Here is an 18798-nt window from a genome sequence, read left to right as displayed (position 1 = left end):
CTTATCTTTGTTTTGGATACTAACATTCCAGGTACTTCCCTAGCTTGTGCTGTGACAGAACAAATGTATCTTGATTTTGACAAGTTTCCGATCAGCTTGTGCCAAGTGCTGACTTCAGCAAATGCCAGGTGTTATGGGATCCTTAGCATAAGTGAACAGGATTATGGGATAGGCTAGGCTGGGCTATATCACTTTTACAGTGTTGTTGCATAATGTTATTGGAGTTTAACACATATACATGTGGTATAGATAATACATATTATTTATACAATATATATTATTATGCTAACCAGCATGTGTTAGTCAGCATTGGGCTGGCCGGTGAATAACAGATGCTGTCAGACTAGTTGCAGAGATCCCTCTGCCAATTACCAAGGGCAGCACCCTGACTGGGTGTCACGCAAGGATCCCACTTACTGTTTGTGACAAAGTGGCGATGCTCCTAATGTTTCCTCTAAGTGCTGTGTGCGTGCCTCAGTTTCCCTCATATGTTACTCATGTATTTCGGTGATGGGACCTGGGTGTGTGATCATTGCAGAGACCACTAGAGGGAGGATGGACCTTCCGCAGCCACCCGTACATGGACCCTAGCCAGACCCCTCTGCCCTCCTGGGTCAACCAGCTCAACAGGTTGTAACATCTTGCCTGGGAGGAGCAAGAGAGGAGGGGCTGGGTGGAAGGGCAGTCCCCCGTGAGGGGTCAGGTTCTGAGGCTCTCCAGTTGATTACTGCTGTAACTTCTAATTAATCTGCTAACAGTCTTTCTGTGCTGTGATCCTGAGAGCTAATAAACCCTTCTGACTTCCATGCTGGCTGTGAATCGCTTCTGACTGCGAGGCGGGTGCATGGCCCTTTTGGGGGCGTGTAGGAGCCCCCCGTGTCCTGTCCAAGGGGACTCACAGGTGGAGGAGGGGGGCTGAACGCTGCAAGGCTAGATTCGGGAGGTGGCTGCATGGGTGTGTGGAGATGTTGGGGGGCAGGGCAGACTCTGAGTCTAGAGTCCTGACTGGCTTCACCCGAGTGGTTCCAGAGCACGGTTCCTGTGGGACTCTGTCACACCATTCCATTCCAGGTCAGAAACTGGGACTGTTAAATGGAAAACCTCAGTGCTCAGCTGCCGTGTGCTCTCTCAGCAAACTCACAGAAGAAACAAAAACTCCACAGGCAGATTCCGTGCCTGCCGGAAACACTGGAAAGGGACCAAAAAACCAAAACACTTCACCAATTTGTGCCGGGAGAAGAGTGGCTGGGTGCTCCGCTTCATTGGATGTGGGGCTGCAGGGAACATAAGCAGATAGGATGGGGCCTGAGTCAGTTTCTTCAATAAAGTGTGGGATCCAAATTCTGCTATGGCATTGAAGTCTAGGGGAGTCGCTCCACATTGCTAGCAGTGTAATGGGGAGCAGAATTTGGCCTGGTGTGTCTCACCTCTCCAAAAGGTGCTGGTAGTTACTGCTGTGGCCTCTGTGGAGAGGTCTAAAAGCAGGAGCTCGCTTCCCCTAATCTCCACAGTCCCGCTTCGGCCAACCTTCCGTTGAGTAGTGCCTTAGAAACCAACAGGACTATTGACAAGTCAGGTTCTGCGCAGCATGTCGGAGGCAGAATGAGGCAAGGGTGGTCTCCACGTTGGTAATTTTACCGCTCTGGCTACCATTGAGCTGAGTAACCCCATGTTGGCCAGAGCAGTTCTGAGCGTCACTGAGCTGCCTCCTGTGGGTGTGCTTCACAGACAGTAAGGAGCCAGGCCGTGTCTTCCCTCTGCTTGGTGGTTCACCTGCTGCATCCTTGCATGTGCTGGCAGGACTGACTTGATCATCCCTGAGACGTTACTGCCCTAGCCTAGAAAATCTGTGGATGGGGATTCTGCATCCATCCTTGGCCGCTTATTCCAGGGCTGTAGCAGAGCTTTTCCCAGTCACCGCTCCGTGTACAAGGATTGGTCCTTGATTCCTTTGTGACTAGCACTCATGGCTCCACAACACCTGTGTGTTGGCATCTGCTATTCAGCTGTGCATGCTCTAATCTGCAGTGAAACGGCCTACTCTCAGAATCACCAGCGTGAGCAGCCAGCGCTTGCATATCAAAGAACCAAAACTAAAATGCTTCCTGGCTCTCCAACGGTGCAAACCGCTCTGAGTGTGAATTGATCTAAAACCAAAGTTTCCACTTACTGACTTGAAATGTTCGTAACTTTGACACTTCGTAACTGATCTTCAAACGTGGCTTATTTTGACTTAAGAAGTGAAAGATGTCCGACTGTGTGTGGGCCGCAGCGTACTGAGCAGGAGGGTGCATCAGAAATGTCTACTGTGTGTTGTGGATGGTATGAACAGACAGTTTGGTTTAAAGAGGCCGTGTTTTAAAACATAAGCAAAGGGAGCAGCAGAGCTAAGGTTGTCTTCTACCTTCACTGCTGTGCAAGACTTCAAAACCTGATTGCTGTGTGAATTGCATGGAATGGGAGGGAATCAAAGGAGCGGGCATTACTCAGCTGTGTCTGAGAAGCTATGGGTTACCTGGGCGTGGGGAAAGCCCTGCCCTGCTGCTGGAAAGACTTTGTGTTCCCCTCTCAAATCTAAATAATCCAGCTTTCTCTCCCCTCTGCCCCCCCGCCAGATCGCCCTTTCCTGGGGTCAGCAGTGCAGGGTGGGAGTTTTGAATTGAGAACGTGGTGGCTGGTGACTAGACAGGCTCGGAACCTGAATCATTCCATGTAGTAATGTCGCTGCTCTGGAAGCCCCCCGGGGGTCCTCAGACAGCCTGTGGGTGTGCTGGAGGTGCTGAGGAGTGAGCACAGATGGCCATGAGATAGAAGGCAGCTTTCAAAGCTTCAGTAGCTTCCCCCTTTCTGCTGTCTGGTGCTTTTCCATCTGATAAAGCACTGTGAGAACACTCATCCTCCCTTTCATCCCCGCTGAGAAGATTATTATTCCATCTCCCACTGGGGGAGGTTTGAGGCAGAGAGGGTGGGACCTGCCCAAACCTGTAATGGGAGGTGGTAGCAGAAGAGAACAGGTTCTTGGGTGTTCCTGGCTCCCAGTCCTGTGTTTGGGCCGGTAAGCAACTCAGCGTCAGTCCCTCTCCTCCCACTTTTACAGCTGGGGCTTTGAATTTCCTTCGGCATGTTACTGGGCAAGGCCTCTTCTCTCAGCCGCCCTCAACTGACGGTTTTAGCTTCAGTCATGTTCCAACTGATTCTGCTGGCAAGAAAAAGCTGTTCTGGGAAGAACGGGTTGGGCTGTGTTCCCTCGTGCCCTGACAGCACAGGTCAACCCATGCTCGACCTGTACACGCTGTCCCTAGTCACAGATCGGGCCACACCCACATGGAGCCAGTGAAACCATCTCACAAGGTAGCAGGGGGATAACGCCCCATGGCTCCGCACCGGGAGCAGGCATTGCTGGCTCTGTGTGTGACTGTGGGAGAGTCCCTGCCTCTCTCTAGGTCCTAGTTTCCCCTGCTGTGGCATGGAGCTAACGTTCGCCCACGTCTGCAGTGCTCTGGGACGCAGGCTGGGGTCACCAGCCCTGCAGCAAACCCCAGCCTGAGCCAGAAGGGTAGGGAGAGCTGAGTGGCCCTGAAACATTGGCCGCAGTTCAGAGCGGTTGGGTGAGCTGATGTAAGACTTGCACTCACGCAGGGAGGTGTGAAGGAGGCCGAGCTGCTGGGAGATGCATGCTTAGGAGCCGGGTGAAGGTGTGAGTGAAAGGAAGCCAGGGGGAGGGGAGAAACGGCCAGCGTGGAGTTCTGCACTTTTTACACCCTCCTGTTAGTTCTTTGTCTGCAACCTTCCCTTCTGGCCCCTCAGCTTGTGAGTTACACCAGCCCCTGCACCCAGACCCAGACCCACGGGTAACGTGGCAGGAGCTGGGGCGTGCTGACCACGTGTCAGCGAGTGGCTGGAGGTCTGGGGTGATGCGACGTGCACAGTGAGATGGGAATTGTCCCCTCTGACAACCCCTGTGGACTCAGCGAGTTGGGCCAGCTCTCAAATCCGCACCTTGATCCAGCCGTGGTGGCTCCAAGGTGCTCCGGGACCCTGCTGGGCATCAAGGGAAGGCTTCTGCCTCTGCCCCTTGGTGAGACAGCGGACGGGTGGATGGGCAGGTTGCTGTGCTAAGGGCCACCCCTTCCTGTGACAGGGGTGTGGAAAGAAGTAAACACGCACAGATTACAGCAGCAGTTCAGTCAGCAGCAACCTGTGAGGGAGAAAGGCGCTTCGGTGCTGAACCCCGTCACCAGCCCCCTCTGGAAGAGCCGGGAGAGCTGAAGAGGCGACAGCCAGCATGGGTGCGGCGAGTCGAGAGAACAGCGCCTCAGCACTGTCCAACGACAAGGTACCAACCTACACACAGGGACCGGGGCAAAATTACCCTTCAGAGCCCATCCCGCCACACTCACCAGCTCAGTGGAAGCCAGCCGGGCACCTCCCTGTCCACTGAGCAGTGTCCCCAGCAGAGCCGGGCTCAGGGGACGCTCCTGGGTCCAGATGAGAACTGAACCTTCCGCCTGTGGTGGGGGAGATCTGAGGCATTTCCCTGCTGCGAAGGGCAGACTTTAGGACTCCAGCTGGTGTGCGCGCAGATGGCTGACTGTTTTTCCCTCGAACTAAGCTGCATTTCTCAGAGGCTGTAGCTTCTGCTCCCTGCCTGTCAATCTAGCTCTGTGTCACCAGGGTTCACGCTCTCTACCCTTTGAAGGGGCTGTAGGATGACCTGTGTCTCCAGGAGCTTTAGTTGTCTGCCTCTGCCTGAGTTCTTCGATCCCATCTGTTCCTTCCTGGCTCATTGTGTCTGTCTGTAAGTGGTGGAAAGCTGTGCAGATGTGTGGCCACCCAGTGCCTGAGGTGGCGTTTCAGAGCGGCCGTGTAGCACGAAGCTGCTCTCAGGAACTCCCCATTCCCAGGCTGCTGTGGCCCACCTGCTGCAGAGGGAAGGCATTCTGCTTGGCTCAGCGATGCTGCCAGGAGAGCATCCCACGAATTCCACGTGGGCTGAGGCTGACATGGCTCACCGTAGAGCAATCAGCCACGTCTCCTGTTAGCAGTGGGGAACTACACCCTGGTCTGGGAGGGGGAGGGAGCAAAGCAGGAGTCCTCGCTGGTCTCCCAGAGAGACTGACGGGGAAATTAAGCAACTTTTGCTCCTTTCTCTCACCCTTGAAATCTCCCTGTGCTGTTCTCCTGAGCTAGCCCGGCAGAAGCTTGGGAAACCCAATCCAGAATACCTGTAGGACAGGGAACCAGAGCCAAGTCCTCACCCACCTACTCCTCTTCGTGCCCAGAGGGGATTCAGACCTTTGACCCAGGCAGGATTGTTTCCTGCTCCAGGCCTTTATCCTGCTTGGGATGTCACGTCTCTCTGCTGGGAGACTATCACACACCAGGATTATCAGCTTGATTTCCCCAGGCCTGCTGATGGCAGAGCATCCGGGACCAATACTCTCTGTTCCTACTCACGCTGCTGTCCAAGAAAACTCGGAGAAGTCGCCAGGTTTCTCTCAAACGGATCCTGCCATGGAGTTGGTTGAAAGATACCAACCGCTGCCTTGTGTGAAATCCAGATTTAAAAAAAAAATCCTACGAAAACCTTGTTTGCTAAGCCCTTTTCAGTGCAGAAAACCAAACCCAACCACCCCTCCGCCCCCCTCCCAAAGGTGTAGTTTTAAGCCAAGAACTGAAAGCTTTACTTTGGGGGAGGGGGGAAATGGGTTCCATCCACCCACCAGCCAGAATGAGTTTTCAGAAAGCTTTCGTTCTGGCTGAACACCCATTTCCCATCCAACAATTTTAACCGACTCCCTGGCAGCGCCGCAGGCCAGCTGGGTTCCCTGGCGAGTGGTCCCCGCCTGAAGCAAAGCGTGCCCCCGCATGAGCGACTTGCACACAGCTTGTAGTACGCACTGCTCTGCCTTCGCAGTGTGAAACCAGGGTCTCTTCTGCCTCATTTCTAGTGTCCCCCGAGGAACGCTAGAGCCCCTCACCCCCTTGCTGCTTCCCTCTCTCTGGCTGTTTACACGGCCGAGTGGAGTGGAGTCTGCCCAGGGTTCAATGTCTCGCTCTGTTCCACTGACAGAGCTGGCTCGATGGAGCAGTTTCCCGGCTGGTGACGGGGCTGAGAGGGTGAAGGGGCTTCAGGCCATGCTGCGCTGCTGCCATGTGCAGGCGGGGCAGGGTGCTCGCTGAGCAGAGCTTCAGCTTGTACTGGGGGGGACTGAATCGTGGTTAACCGGCTGTCCTCTCCCTCTCTCCTTCCAGATCTTTGTGCTGACCTGCGTCTACCTGATGGCCTTATCTCTGAGGTGGGTCCCTGTTTACCTGCGGCCTGTCCCAAGGCCTGCTGGGGTCAGGATAGGCAGGGGCCAATGTGGATGCACTTTGCTCGCGGCCAGTTGCCGAGCTCCTTCCCCCGGTAATCCCCACAATTGCTGCTGCCCCCCTTCTACATGCGGATCCCCTAAGAGCTCTGGTATCTCCATGAACCGCGCGTCACCCAGGGCTCCGCTCTAGGGACGCGTGCGGGGTGGAGCCAGCGCCCCGTGTTCCAGGCACTAGTGCCGGTTCTGGGACAAGGCAGCAGCCAGTAGCGATTGCTCTGGGGTCAGACAGCAGGTACTGCAGGGCGGGCCCCGGGCGCGCCTGCGTCCGGCTTGCAAAGGCCATTGGAGATGCGTTATCCCCATCCCCAAGGTTTCCCCCTCGTCCTGTCCAGCCTCGTCCATGGTGGGAGAGGGCCGTGGAATGCGCCCTTCGCGCTGGAGCCCAGCACTTCCCCTAACGTCCCAGGGCCCTTCTCTGCGGTGATCTCCACCGCGAAGGTTCGTGAGCAGCGTGGCTTGTGTCAAGGCGGCTGGGTCATGAATCCACCAGCAGGAAGCCATCCCCCTCTAGCGCTTTTCCATGGCCGCACGCCCGGCTCCTTTCCAAACCCCACCGTCCCTGGGCTCTTCCCTCTGCACAGAAGTCTAGAAACCAGTGTGAGCCCCACTGCAGCTGGGACCCAGGCTGCAGCCCCCCCAGGGTGAGCGGGACGGAGAGAGAATGGGACCTAAGAGCTGGGAAACAGGCGGGTTCTGGACTCTGGCCCTGTTCCCGAGTTGGAAAGCAGCTGCTGGCAACTCTCACAAGTGCCTGGCACTTCAGATACCCCAGCTGGGAGACTGGGCACAAAGCAGGGACCTCCCGGAGACCAGACCTGTGTCCGGGCCCACGTTCAGAGAGAGCTTAGAGGGGACGTTGGCTGTGGCCTCCCCGTGTGTGCGGGCCGCTAGATGGACACCGTGCAAGGCTGGCCTTGTGTGACACACCCAACGTTTCGGCTTTATTTCCATTTCAGCCTCATCGGCAGCTGCTCCGTCCTCGCCGTGGCCACCCTCAGGAGGAGATGCTTCCGGAGCCAGGTCTGTTGCAGGGTTCTCGCTGCCAAGACTCCCTGATTTCTTAGAGACGTGGAGAGCGCGTGATCTCTCTGGGCCGTTCATTCCCCAGGGTTTTTAATCCCGTCTCACTAGCCCGTCCTAAGCCCGTGTCAGTTTGCCCCAGCCCTGTCCAACCCTGGTACACCCATTTCTTTAGCCATGTTCCCTGGTGTTTAGCTGGAGCAGATGCAGGTGATGGGAAAACCCGTCATTCGTGGGATTTTCAGAATTCCTGTTGGCCGGCTGCATGGGTTCCCCTCGACACCAGGCAGGATCTCTACCTGGGACTCAGTCAAAGTGGCTGCTTCTAAGGATGGTCTTGAGAGATCAGTGATGGCCCAGTCTCACGCTAGTCGGCCTGGATCAGGGAAAGGAGGAGCAGAGCAGCGAGGCTCCCCAGGCCAGCACCGACCCAGGGCTTGGTCAGCCCAGCAAGAACCTCAGTTCTGTGAGTGCGTGTTGGTTGCTGGAATTATGCTCTAGCTGCAGCACCTCGTCCGTGCCGGCTTCCCTGGGCCTGTTCCTTCACCCGTTGCCGGCACGGGGTGGCCTGAGGAAGAGGGTGCAAGTGGGAGGAGACGGGGGGTGTGGGGAAGCGTTACGTGCACTGGGGGCGCGTAGGATGGCCGAGGGGGCAAGGGAGGAGGCTCACGCGGGAGGAGTCGTGTTTGAGGAGCCTACCCTCGCTTGACAGCAGCATTTCTGTGTTTGGGACGCCGGCTGGCGTGGGCAGCAGAGGCCACAGAGCACCTGGCGAGGGAGGGCAGGGAGGAGTCGGAGGAGAGATGCAGGGGATGGGGCAGCGTCTGGCTGACATGCATCCATCACCGTCCGACGGGTGCACAGACGTGGGACCGAAACGTGGGTCGCTGTTTCCAAAGAGGATCTTTTCTTCCTCTGCTCCCTAGCGGAGACGAGCTCCCTTCCGCCTCCCACACACCTCCGGGTCCGGCCTCCATCTCTGGGCTCATTGCACCCCAGCTCCCTTCCCAGGCCGGGAGGGCAGAGGAGAGAATGCCGACCAGGCTGCTCTGAGCCACCCACCGTGATGGATGCTGGGGAGGGAAGGGAGGCAGGTACCAGAGGGTGCCCAGGGGGAAAGGGGCTGTAGATAGCTCCCTGCTGGTAGCACCTTCCCTAACTAACCTCCTGGCCATCCCCACAGCTGTGCCCCCTCTTCCTGCTCTCCCTGGCAGACTTCCTGGCTGCCTTGGTGCTGATCGTCATGGCTACCATCCAGCTCCTCCCAGCCCGACTCTTCCTCCTGGTCTATGAGTTCTGCCCCTACGGACTGATGCTGGCCATGGTGAGGACAGACGGGGGTGGGGGGTGCGATTGCACAGGGGTACCTGGTGTTCCAGGGCAATGCAGCTCGCTGCCTCCCTGGGCTGTGTGGTTCCAGGGTCCTCGTGCCAGAAGACGTGGGGTTTCCTTCCACCTGCGTGGGCAGCACCGGCCTGGAGCCCCGAAACAAGAGCCAGCACTGGGCCTCCAGCCCACACCAGTCCCACGCCGCCCCAGCCTCTTCCTTCTGCTTCCCCCCAAGCCTGGGCCTCTTCCACCGCCCCTGCTGTCAGTGCCCTCCTTTCCCTGGCAGCCAGCCCCCCACGAGCTCGCACCTAGTCCACCTGCCTGCAGGGCCCTTCTGGTTCTGAGTCAATTCAGCTCTTTATAGAGCCCTGGTACTCCAGTGACAGGCTCCCACAGGGCCCACAACCACCCTACATGCCTTAGAGGGCTGAGCCCCTGTACCAGGCGGCTGGTGGCTCCAGCGTGCCGTCAGCCTGGGTTGAAGGGCGCGCAGGCAGTTTTGACTCCACCGACCCGTCTCTTTTCCAAGCCAGTTTGGGCACGTTGCTCAGTGAAGGTTTCAGGAGACACAGTGGCCTTCCACCAGGACAGGCCCTGCTGTGGAGCACGGCTGGGAAGCCACGGGGCCAGCAGCACACGCAGGCCCAGAAAGCAGCCTGAGCCTTGGCGGGGTGGCTGTAGAGGGGCAAGGTTCGTGCCCCGGTACTGGCAGCTGAGGTGCGGAGCACGTTATTGTAACCGTTCCACGCCGCAGCAATGGCCGTGCCCGAATCCTCTGGGGTCCAGGGCGCAGCGCTGGCAGCACGCTGGCACGGCCCCAGGCATGGGCCGGGTGTGGTGACAGCAAAGGCTAGTGGTCATGAGGGCCACGGCGGGGGTCCTGGCTCTCCCTAGAAGCCTGCAGGTGGGAGTGTCGCTTGGCGTGACCCGCGGCTTCTCTCCTGCTCAGATGTTCTACGCCGTCTCCTTCCTGATGGTCATTGTCTACGCGTACGAGGTCAACCGCACCATGCGTGGCTGGAGAGCGACACAGGTGACAGCACTGCAGGTGAGGGCTGCCTGCGCCTTCCTCCCCCACCCTGCGGCGAGGCTTGATGCGGCCCTTCCCTCCCACCCTCCCTTCGAGCAAGCAGGCCAGAGGGAGCGGCTGGTGGCAGCGCCTCAGAACAGACAGAGCCTAGGCAGACCAGAGACGCAGGCTGGCACCACCTCCACGTGCCCGGCCCTCTCCGGAGGAGACGGGGATAGGGCTGTAGTCGCCCACTCGCCCCTCGGTAGGGGAGAAAAGGCAGCAGGGTGGGAAACAAGTTCCTAGCCCAGCTGATCAGCAAGCGGGCAGGTCGTGGTGCACCCTGCGGGGCGGTGGGATACTCTGGAGCCCCTGCGAGCATTGGGTGTTGTGCTAAGGGGACGCCAATGGTGGCGTGAGGACACCTGCGGCCGTCTGTTATTTCGTCTACAGTGTGTGTGTGTCGTGACCCCGATTCCCATCTCCCTGTGCACGGCCCCCACCACCTGGCTGGCCCTGTTGGCTCAGGGGAGCCAGGGCTGCTCCGAGAAGTGTCAGCCTGAGAGCAAGTGGCTCAGAGACTCTCACGCTGGAGGGCCGACCAGCAGCAGCCGTTGAGAACCCAGGTGGTTTCAATGCCCCTGTTAAGAGCCGCGCATTCCTGCAAGTCCCCCAGGACAATGGGCCGCATCCCTGGACCTGCGCCGCGCTAAATGCTCCCCTTTCAGTACTCAGAACTCGACGCTAATCTTGCGGCCAGGCTGCAGCCCTGTCTGACCCAGCTCCTCTTCACCATAGGAGACGCGCAGGTGCACCCAGCGGGCCCAGCACTGCCTGCCCTACATCCTGGCCTGGTAGGTGCTGCCGCGTGGGATTGGATTGGGACACAGCTGCTTGCCTGGGGCCCCCCTCATGGCCCTTAAGGTCAGCGCTGGCCGACCTGTGAGCGGTGACCATGGCGGTGCAGCGGCAGAGCTGTGCTGAGAGAGCCTGCGTGATATCTGCCCACGCTGTCTGGCTCTGGCTGGCGTCAACTACGCCTGGGGGACGACCCGCTGTCGTGGCCGGCAGCTACAAGCTAGGCTCCTGCATTCCCACCCTGGCTCTGCGACCTGGCCTTGGGGAAGCCCCTACAGCAGCCAGCGTAATGCCGCCCCCGTCGGACCAGTAACTTCAGCTCTCTGGGCCTCAGCTTCCCATCTCTTACGCAGGGCCAGGGCTGCTGCCCTGTCTCAGGGTGGGAGCACTGGTTCTTTGCTACCATGGGCAGGCACAGCTTTCCCAGTGCACGGGGTGACTCTCCCAGCCACCGGCATGCCCAGGTCTGACTCTCTGCCTTTCCCCTCCCCTCCCGTCTGTCTCTGGAAAGGCTGCTCCCCGCCCTCGTGTTCCTGGGCCAGCTGACGTGGAGAGGCACCTTGGTGAGAGACATCGCTCCTAGGCCGCTCGAACCCATCATGCCCCGTAAGGCCAACCTCTCCACGGGGGCCTACAGCCTGTACTGCTCCAGGTAGAGCTTTGGTCTAGTCACAGCATCAGCTCCAGGGTAACCCAGGCCCGGTGCGGGTGCATTGAGACCTCCTGGCTGTCTGAACCTCCCCCAGGAAGGCCCCACAGAGCCTCAGGCTGCCTCTTATTCTGCAGGATCTGGACTAGACAGGAAGTGCCCTGGGGCCGGGACTGGCTCCTGGTTCTGTGCAGAACTGAGCCGACCCAGTAGCTGATGATCCTCAGCCAAGGTGGTTGTGACACTAGCACCATGTCCTGCCCTGCCAGGGAGCCGAACCCAGCAAATGCGGGTATCGCCGAGCCCTATCCCGCCGCCAAGCGGGGTCGGGCCCAGCAGCAGGGCTCAGTGCAGGACGCCTGACTCCCCTGGTGCTGCAGAACTGCAGCTGTCAGTGGCCGCATACTTAAAGGCCGTTACGCTCGTTGCTGCGCCATCTGACATAAGAGCCGTTCACCTGCTGGATCCGCTGTGGCTGAACTCCGCCAGCAAGCGGCTCCTGCCAGCATCAGCTCCTATGCTGGAGAGAGGTACTCTGAAAACAGGAGCTGCACCAGGCCCTGCCCTCGGGGACTCCCTGGTACATGTCCTTGGCAGACAAAGCCCCAGTGATGTGAGCGCTTGCCTGAGTGAACGTGCTGAGATAAAGCACGGGGAGCCAGCTCCACTTACGCTGCAATGTTCTTTCAGCTGCCTGATCCTCATCCACCGCTCCCAGGATGTCTGCTATAAGGTACCAGCTCCCCCAGCCTCTGCTTCAACCAACTCCAATTTCTTGAGCAGCACCCAAGTGACAGAAAGCCTTAGCCTGGCTCAAAAGTTCTTCCAGGCAGCAGCTGTCCTCAGCTTCTCCACTGCCATGATCCTGCCCCCAGCCGCTTGCACGATTGCCCATGGCTCTTACGAGATGATGGGACTGTCCTGACTGGGTAAAAAGCACACATTGCTTCCCCTCCTGTCCTCCGCCCATTATAGCCATGGGGCAGCTCTCACCACCTCTGCTGCCACCTAGCAGTGAAGGGGAGATGGAGCCGAGAGCCTGTCTGGAAAGGCAGATGAGCAATGGCTGGTGATCAGGGTACGTGATGGGCAAAGGGCAGTGTGGATAGAGGCTGAAAGGATGGAAGGGCAAAGGGCTAACACCCCAGGAGTGTTCTCTGCTAAGAACTGAAACTTCTGCTATTGTAGCGGAGGATGGGCTGCACCTCAGCCCTCAGCTGGCGCCCAGCTTTGTATTTCTGTGTACAGCACCTAGCACAGCATGGGACTGAACACCTGTTAATGTCACGTATCCCTGGAGCAGTGCAGGACTAAGTACCCCACCACTCACTGCTGCGAGGAGTAAAATGAGGAGGCCGGGAGCAGGCTGGGTGCGGGAGGAGCTGCAGCGTAATACCCCGAGCAGCCATTTCACAGGGTTTTTCTTTCTCCCAGTATGCAGGCAGGAAGGACCCTGGGCTGGAGGGGAAAATCATCTTCTTCATGTATCTGCTGCTGGTGCTCAGCTGCTGCACAGTAAGCACACGGCTTGGCTGGACCCGCTAGTCCCAGCAGTGGGCCTGGGGCTCAGAGCGGAGCGCCGCGGTGCTGGGTAGAGGGAGGTGAGGGCAGGTGCTGACCAGCGCCCTCTCTGTCAGTTCCTGTACTGCAGGGTGAAGCTCTGGTGCAGGAGGACCAACGAGGTGCGTTTGCTGAACGTGGAGAACGACGGCTTTGCCGGCAGGAACCTCCAGCGCGTCTGCACGATTTCTCACTGCTTCCAGCTGGCTTTCCTGATCTGCTGGACACCAGGTGAGCTGCTCCTGCTAGATCAGGACTGAGGACTGGTCCTCTTATTTGGGACCCGTAATCCCTTCATAGCGCAATCAAGGGCCAACACACAGTCACCTCCCCGCCTCCCCCCCCACGCTCTGCACTCTCCCATGAGATCCCTGGGCCGAGGACGAAACCTGTGTTCATGGAGGGAGGCTTGGGCGCAGGCGTCAGGCTAGCTAGACCATCAAGAGCCGTGATGCGGGGTCAGAGTGAGCCAGGCTGCGGCGAAGGGGAAGATCTGGCCTACAGGTGAAATGGTCCCTCAGGGCAGAGGAGGTATTTAGTGCTCTAGGCACCAGGTTTAAAATCTCTGGCTTCCCTAGAAACACAGAACTCGGATAGACTCCGCCCGGGTTGGCCTGGCTCCTCCTCCTCGGCTAGATAAATTGAATTCCAGGCATTTTAGTGGGCGTGGCTCTCTCAGAAGAGATCTTTGTAGCCAGGTGACCAGTCAGGTCTCATTGCCCCTTCGGTAACAGCATGAGGGACAGGCCAATGTTTCCTCTCCCTGCTGCCGGCTGCCTGGCTTCCAGCTGGGAAGGTGCAGGGAGAAGGGGGCTGTGTGTGTAGAAGAGTTTGTAAAGCAGGCTGGGCTCCATCCTCTGGGGAAAGGCCCTGTATGAACGTACGAGGAGGCTTAGGGTCTGGCCAGCAGTGGCCCTGGCAGCGCTCTGAAGGGTGCAGATATAGAAGGCACACGTCGCAAGAGAAGCTAGTGATGCCATGTGGGCAGGAGAGAAAGCAATGCTGCACATTCCTTCTTTCTGTCCACAGCCTTCCTCCTCAGCATCCTCTCCTTCACCAGCATCAAACCCACCTCCATCTTTGCACTTTACATTGCTATGGTAAGTAAATCTCGCAGCCTGACAGGCAGGCACTGCCTCTGCTACTGCTCAGAGTGTGAGCTAGTTAAGGGGCGGGCAGTCTTTGTATTGTTTTCTGCACAGTGCCTAGCATGGTGGGGCCCGGACTGAGGAGCTCTTTACGATACCAAACACAAATACTGGGCGTGCAGCGTGATCAGTGGCCAGTCTAAATGGAGGGACGTGCAAAGTGATACAGCATGGAGAAAACAGAGCTGCTTCTGTTACAGCCGCCGTGGTACCTGTGCAGTCACTGGTTGGGTATTGCTCCCTGTGTGTGTCACACTGATGTGCTGAGAGAGGCAGGTTCTCCTCGGCTAGGCCACGCGGGTGTGTGGGTGGAGGTGGCAGGCGCTGATCCATGCATTGAGCACGTGAAATGAAATAAACATCTCCCAGGGCCTGGTGAGTTCTGCTGCCAAAATGTACGTAAATGGCCTAGAGACATACAGCCCCCCGGAGCACCGGCTCCTGCCTCCTCAAGGGGAGCGATTCCGTCCTCATCTCTGCTTCCTGATGCAGGGCCGTGGTGGTGTCTGGGCTGCCTTTCTGCTGAAGGTAGGCAGAGCTTTCTCTCCTGGCTTTTGCTAGTGGGAGGCCATGGCAGTCTCGCTCTCCTTGGAATCGTGGCTGCGGCAGGAGGAAGCTCATCTGGTTCCATCTCTCCTTCGCCTGTTGGTCACGCAGTCACTGGCTCTGTGTTGGGAGAGGGGCTGCCTGTCTCTCCCCACGTCTGTGGAGGCCGGCAGAGCAGAGGGCAATGGCCCTGCTGTGCGGAGCTGTCCTCGTCGCAGCAGGGGCTGGTGAAAGCGCTGCTCTCACTTCTCTCTCTCTCTCTCTCAGGCTCTGACCATGTCCCTCCAAGGGCTCCTGCACAGTTTGGTCTATGGCTGGATGCGGCCAAACTTCCGCCAGGAGGCTCTGGGGGAGAGAATCCCCCTGCGATACTATCCCGGCCTCAAAGCCTTCTACGATGAATCCTTTGGGGTTAATGACCACTGAGAGAGTGCCTGCATGGTTCTCTACAGCAGAGGTGGCACCGTTCGTAGGAGTGCTGCACAGCTTTTCTCCTTACAGGGACCTGATCCCTCTGGACATGGACTGAAGCACCGGGCAATGTTTAAGTAATAAGGAATCAGCCCTGTACCGACTTTGTGGTGCAGCCTTCCTGGAAACCAGGGACCTGCTGCAGCAGTGTCTGCACCCATTTCACCACCCTTCTGTCTGATGAGAAATCACTTTGCAAACACAGAGCTATAGCCACACCTGCTCCTGAAAGCCAGCGGGCTGGGGCCAGAAACCCAGGCTGGAGAGGCAGCTGCTTAATCACGGACAGCTGTTATGTGACCATCCCTGGTTTCCACTTTGCTTGAGGACAGTTAAAGGCCCGGAGCTGGTGCTGGCTGCAGGGAGAAGAGGCCAAGACCTCACTTAAATTCCATCCCATATATAATGCTGCCCTTCCCTCATCTCCAGAGTAGCTTCCGCAAGAGGCTGGGAGGCACAGGCTCCCCTCACCTCCCATGTGGGGACCATGGGGCTGCTGCAGGCCTCAGTGAGAGGGAGGGGAGCTTGAAGGAACCATGGCTGTCACTCCAGTAGAAGCCCATTGGAGTTAGAGCAGAAGCTGGGTGGAGCAGGGACTCCTTTCTCGTGCACAATTTATCACTGATTCCATTTACTGCAGTGCCTAGGAGCCCAGCCCTGTTTGTGCTAGGTGCTGTCCACAGCTCTGAGTGTGTTCACCAGCTGGCAACTCACAGGGTCTCTTTCTGGCCAGTATTAATTCACATAACATGGAAGGAGACAAGTGGGATACAGAGAGCTCCCAGGGGGGATTTGGGCATCTCCCCCCTACTGGCAATTGAATTTCAGCTGTGGCTGACCAGAGGCGGCAGTGGAGCTTGCTTGGCCCTGGGTCGCCATCTCTTGTCCATCTGAAAAAAAAAGTCTCAAGCGGGCTCCATATTTATTACCTCCCCCAGCTCCCTTTAAAATAAAACCACCCCCTCCATGTTCAATGTGCTGATGTTATGTTTTACAGCAGAGCAACTCACATGCCAAAGTAGGATGCTTATAAATAAAGTTATTGTCGCTTAACCACTCCTAGTTTTTCCTGCCATTGGGTAAAACAAAAACCAAGCCTGGAGCTGCTCACCTCCCCTTTCCTGTCCGGGATGAAGGGGTTCTTAGCCCATGCCCCAGAATGAATACAGCTAAAGACACTAGACAGTCTCTGTGGAAGGGAGCCTCCTGTGCACACCCAAGCTTCAGACTTTTCGGTATTAACCCCCCTCACCCGAGCTAATTAAAAGCCAGACCCAGCCAGCCTCATCTTTGGCCTGTTGGCATTGTTAGTGTTAGCTCCTGAGGGCTGAAACTGTGCATCACTGAACAGCAGATGATGCCCCCAGAGTAGCTGCAGATTTGCACTGGCCTAGTAAGATAGCTGCCCTGCCTGTGGTGCTGGAGCAGCTGTGAGCTGATCTCTGAACTCTCCAGTCACATCCGGCTTTGAATGCATCAGGCCTGATATATACATAGCAAACTGGCCACATTTTGCCCAAATATTTATCCAGGTGCTGTAACCCCACCTGAGCCCTGGGGACCTAACTAGCAGACAAGGGAGAACACAACCAATTGTAGGGGCCAGAGAAACAATTCAGCTCCTTTCAGCATGAGACGGCAAAGGCTCAAGGCTGCTCTTCAGTGGAGTGGGATGAACCTCAGGTCTTTGCAGGCATCTCTCTTCGCCCTGGGCAATTTCAGGATAACCACAGAGAAGCAGCTAGCTGCAGATGACCTGATGCTGCCTGGAAGACACCCAGTTGTGGCCAGGGATGAGCCTGCTGGTGCCAGAGTTACTCTTACTCCAATCACCCGTGTGCAGGAAGTGCCCGTTTCCTTTCAGAACAAAGCTCAGTCCGCCCCACTGAGACTCCAAGACAAGAGACTGTTTTTTTAAGCTAACATTTACTACTATACGTTATTGATTGGAGTCCCGCCCGTGGTCACTGCACAGTTAGCGCACATACATCGCTATACAGAGTATACACTATACAGCCCGGGCTTTATCACGAAGGAGCGTTTTACAGAGCGCTACCTGCCCACCCGCTTCTCCAGACGGAGCCTGGGGGGGGGCAGTCCAGCCACGCAGGAGAGCTAATGCTCACTACTATGCCGCCCACAGCCCTGCTTTCTTCTAGCCCATGTGTGCTGGGGGATGGAGGAACCCTCCCCGGAGGGCACACTCAGCCCCGTCGGGGGCCAGAGAGAGGTAGGAGGGTTCCATCATTTGTGCTTTACTGACCCCTCCCTGTAAATGACAAACAGCCCCATGGAGGGCAGAGATTACTGCAGAAATGAGGGCTGCAGAGAGCACCTCCCCTCCCCACAACTGCCACTGCCACCCTTCTCCCCGTTCCCTACAGACACAGCTTGCAGGACACTCTGATGACATCCTGAACGTTCCTGCTGTGCAAAAAGGTTCATTTTGGGGCTCTTGTAGTGGAAAAGTGCCGCAGCACACGGGCCCTGGGTGCCACGTTTGCCCCCAAGCCCATTTCCCATTGAGCAGGTAGCACACTTATTCCACAGCAAAGAACGCTCAGGGCCGTGGTCCGAGTGCCAGAAAGTGAAGCACAATGGCCTGTTGTTGGTTAGCGGAGGGCAGCCCTGGGGCCGAGGTAAGCCAGCACTCAAGAGAGCCTGGAGGAAAACTGCTCTGAAAAAAGAGGGGAAGGGATGTGGTCATTTTAGCACTGGTAGAAAAGCCAGCCCATCATTCATTCATCCCTTACGTGTGTGCACCCCCCCCCTCCCCCCAAGGAAATAACAGACGCAGCAGTACCAGAGTCCCCTGATACTGTGCGTAAAGACTAGTAAGGAGAGGGGGGTCACCTGTCAGGCTACGTCTCACCGGCAGTACAAGCACATGCACCAAGCCCTGTAGCCACAAGGGAGCCAGTGTTGTAAGGTTTGTTCCTGACTGCAGCCACTCCACCTGCTCCCCCTTTATCCTGCCTTCAGCTCCACCAGCAATTCCCTGGCCAGCGACTGCTCTCTCCAGCCATGGGTCAGTCTACTGGGGGCAGAGTGGCCGATTTTGCAGGTCCCCTGGGTGGAGGGGCCTGGAATCACAATATTAGCAAGAGCTTCAGGTTTCTCCTGCAGGCTCTGTACATAAACTCCACACACAGAGCTGGCCCCGTCTCTACAGCTGCGACCATGACACGTGGGCATGATGGAGACGTAAGTATCCCTGGCCCTATCCTAACGCCAAGGGTGGGGATGTCTGTGTTTGTTCTACACAGCCTGCCCTATGGGGCTGGAACCCTGGCTGCCTCCCTCTGCCATACGGACAGCCAGAGAGGGCCCTGCTCCCTTTCTAGAGCTCTCCTCCTGCAGCTCCTCCGGGAGAGCAAGGCTGGACAGAAAACATTTGTGCACAGAAATCGTTCCCCTTCCTGTCGTCAGTTCCACCCCATGCTCAGAGCTTAAACTCGCACGCTCTGGCAGCACAATCCAGGTCAGTGTGGGGCTGGACCAGGGCAGAAGTTTCTTCCCCAAAACTGATTGCAGCTGCCCGCAGCTCTGAAGATGTTGTGAATGGGGAGACCCTTCCCAGCAGAGTCCTGGTGCTGGGCGGCTCAGTGGTGGTGCAGCACAGCCTGGAGATCCTCAGGTAAGGAACCAATGATGGTCTCAATGTAAAGGCCCACTCTCTGCAGCATTTCCTCCTTCACAGGGAGGTGATGGCACCTGGCTCTGACCTGCAAGGGGGGGGAAGCTTTTAAAACAGCACCAAGCACCCCCGTTCCGCTTGTGCCTTGGGCTCTCCTCACCCGGCCTTGAGCAGTGCTGCCCTTGCGGTGATGG

General features: G+C 57.5%; 2 protein-coding genes across 3 annotated transcripts in view; one reads left to right on the top strand and one right to left on the bottom strand.

Moving 5' to 3' along the window:
- The first annotated feature begins 4197 nt into the window (after window positions 1–4197).
- LOC137142189 (transmembrane protein 116-like) lies at window positions 4198–15575 on the top strand. The gene is made up of 12 exons (XM_067531426.1): window positions 4198–4336; window positions 6256–6299; window positions 7334–7397; window positions 8581–8721; window positions 9676–9774; window positions 10534–10589; window positions 11105–11245; window positions 11933–11975; window positions 12677–12757; window positions 12880–13033; window positions 13832–13902; window positions 14764–15575. The coding sequence occupies exons 1-12, from the start codon at window positions 4286–4288 to the stop codon at window positions 14920–14922; spliced, it is 1104 nt and encodes a 367-aa protein (XP_067387527.1). The 5' UTR covers window positions 4198–4285; the 3' UTR covers window positions 14923–15575.
- An 877-nt stretch (window positions 15576–16452) lies between these two features.
- The window catches only part of DENND6B (DENN domain containing 6B), a 36174-nt gene continuing 33828 nt past the window's right edge, over window positions 16453–18798 (bottom strand). For both annotated transcript variants that reach the window (XM_067531422.1, XM_067531423.1), the window contains one exon: window positions 16453–18692. In XM_067531422.1, the coding sequence (XP_067387523.1) occupies window positions 18570–18692 (123 nt within the window). In that variant the 3' untranslated portion in view covers window positions 16453–18569. The remainder of the gene's footprint in view (window positions 18693–18798) is intronic.

The sequence above is a fragment of the Emydura macquarii genome, unplaced genomic scaffold, assembly GCF_026122565.2.
Source record: "Emydura macquarii macquarii isolate MOO-44397 ecotype Brisbane River unplaced genomic scaffold, CSIRO-AGI_Emac_v2 contig_3219, whole genome shotgun sequence".
Lineage (NCBI taxonomy): Eukaryota > Metazoa > Chordata > Testudines > Chelidae > Emydura > Emydura macquarii.
This window is presented reverse-complemented; position numbering and strand designations above follow the sequence as displayed.

Excerpts from the sequence above, each read along its gene's own strand:
- LOC137142189 (XM_067531426.1), top strand. The coding sequence starts at position 4,286 with ATGGGTGCGGCGAGTCGAGAGAACAGCGCCTCAGCACTGTCCAACGAC. Across the intron at positions 4,337-6,255 it reads CAGCACTGTCCAACGACAAG|ATCTTTGTGCTGACCTGCGT; the intron begins GTACCAACCTAC and ends CTCTCCTTCCAG. Across the intron at positions 9,775-10,533 it reads CACAGGTGACAGCACTGCAG|GAGACGCGCAGGTGCACCCA; the intron begins GTGAGGGCTGCC and ends TCTTCACCATAG.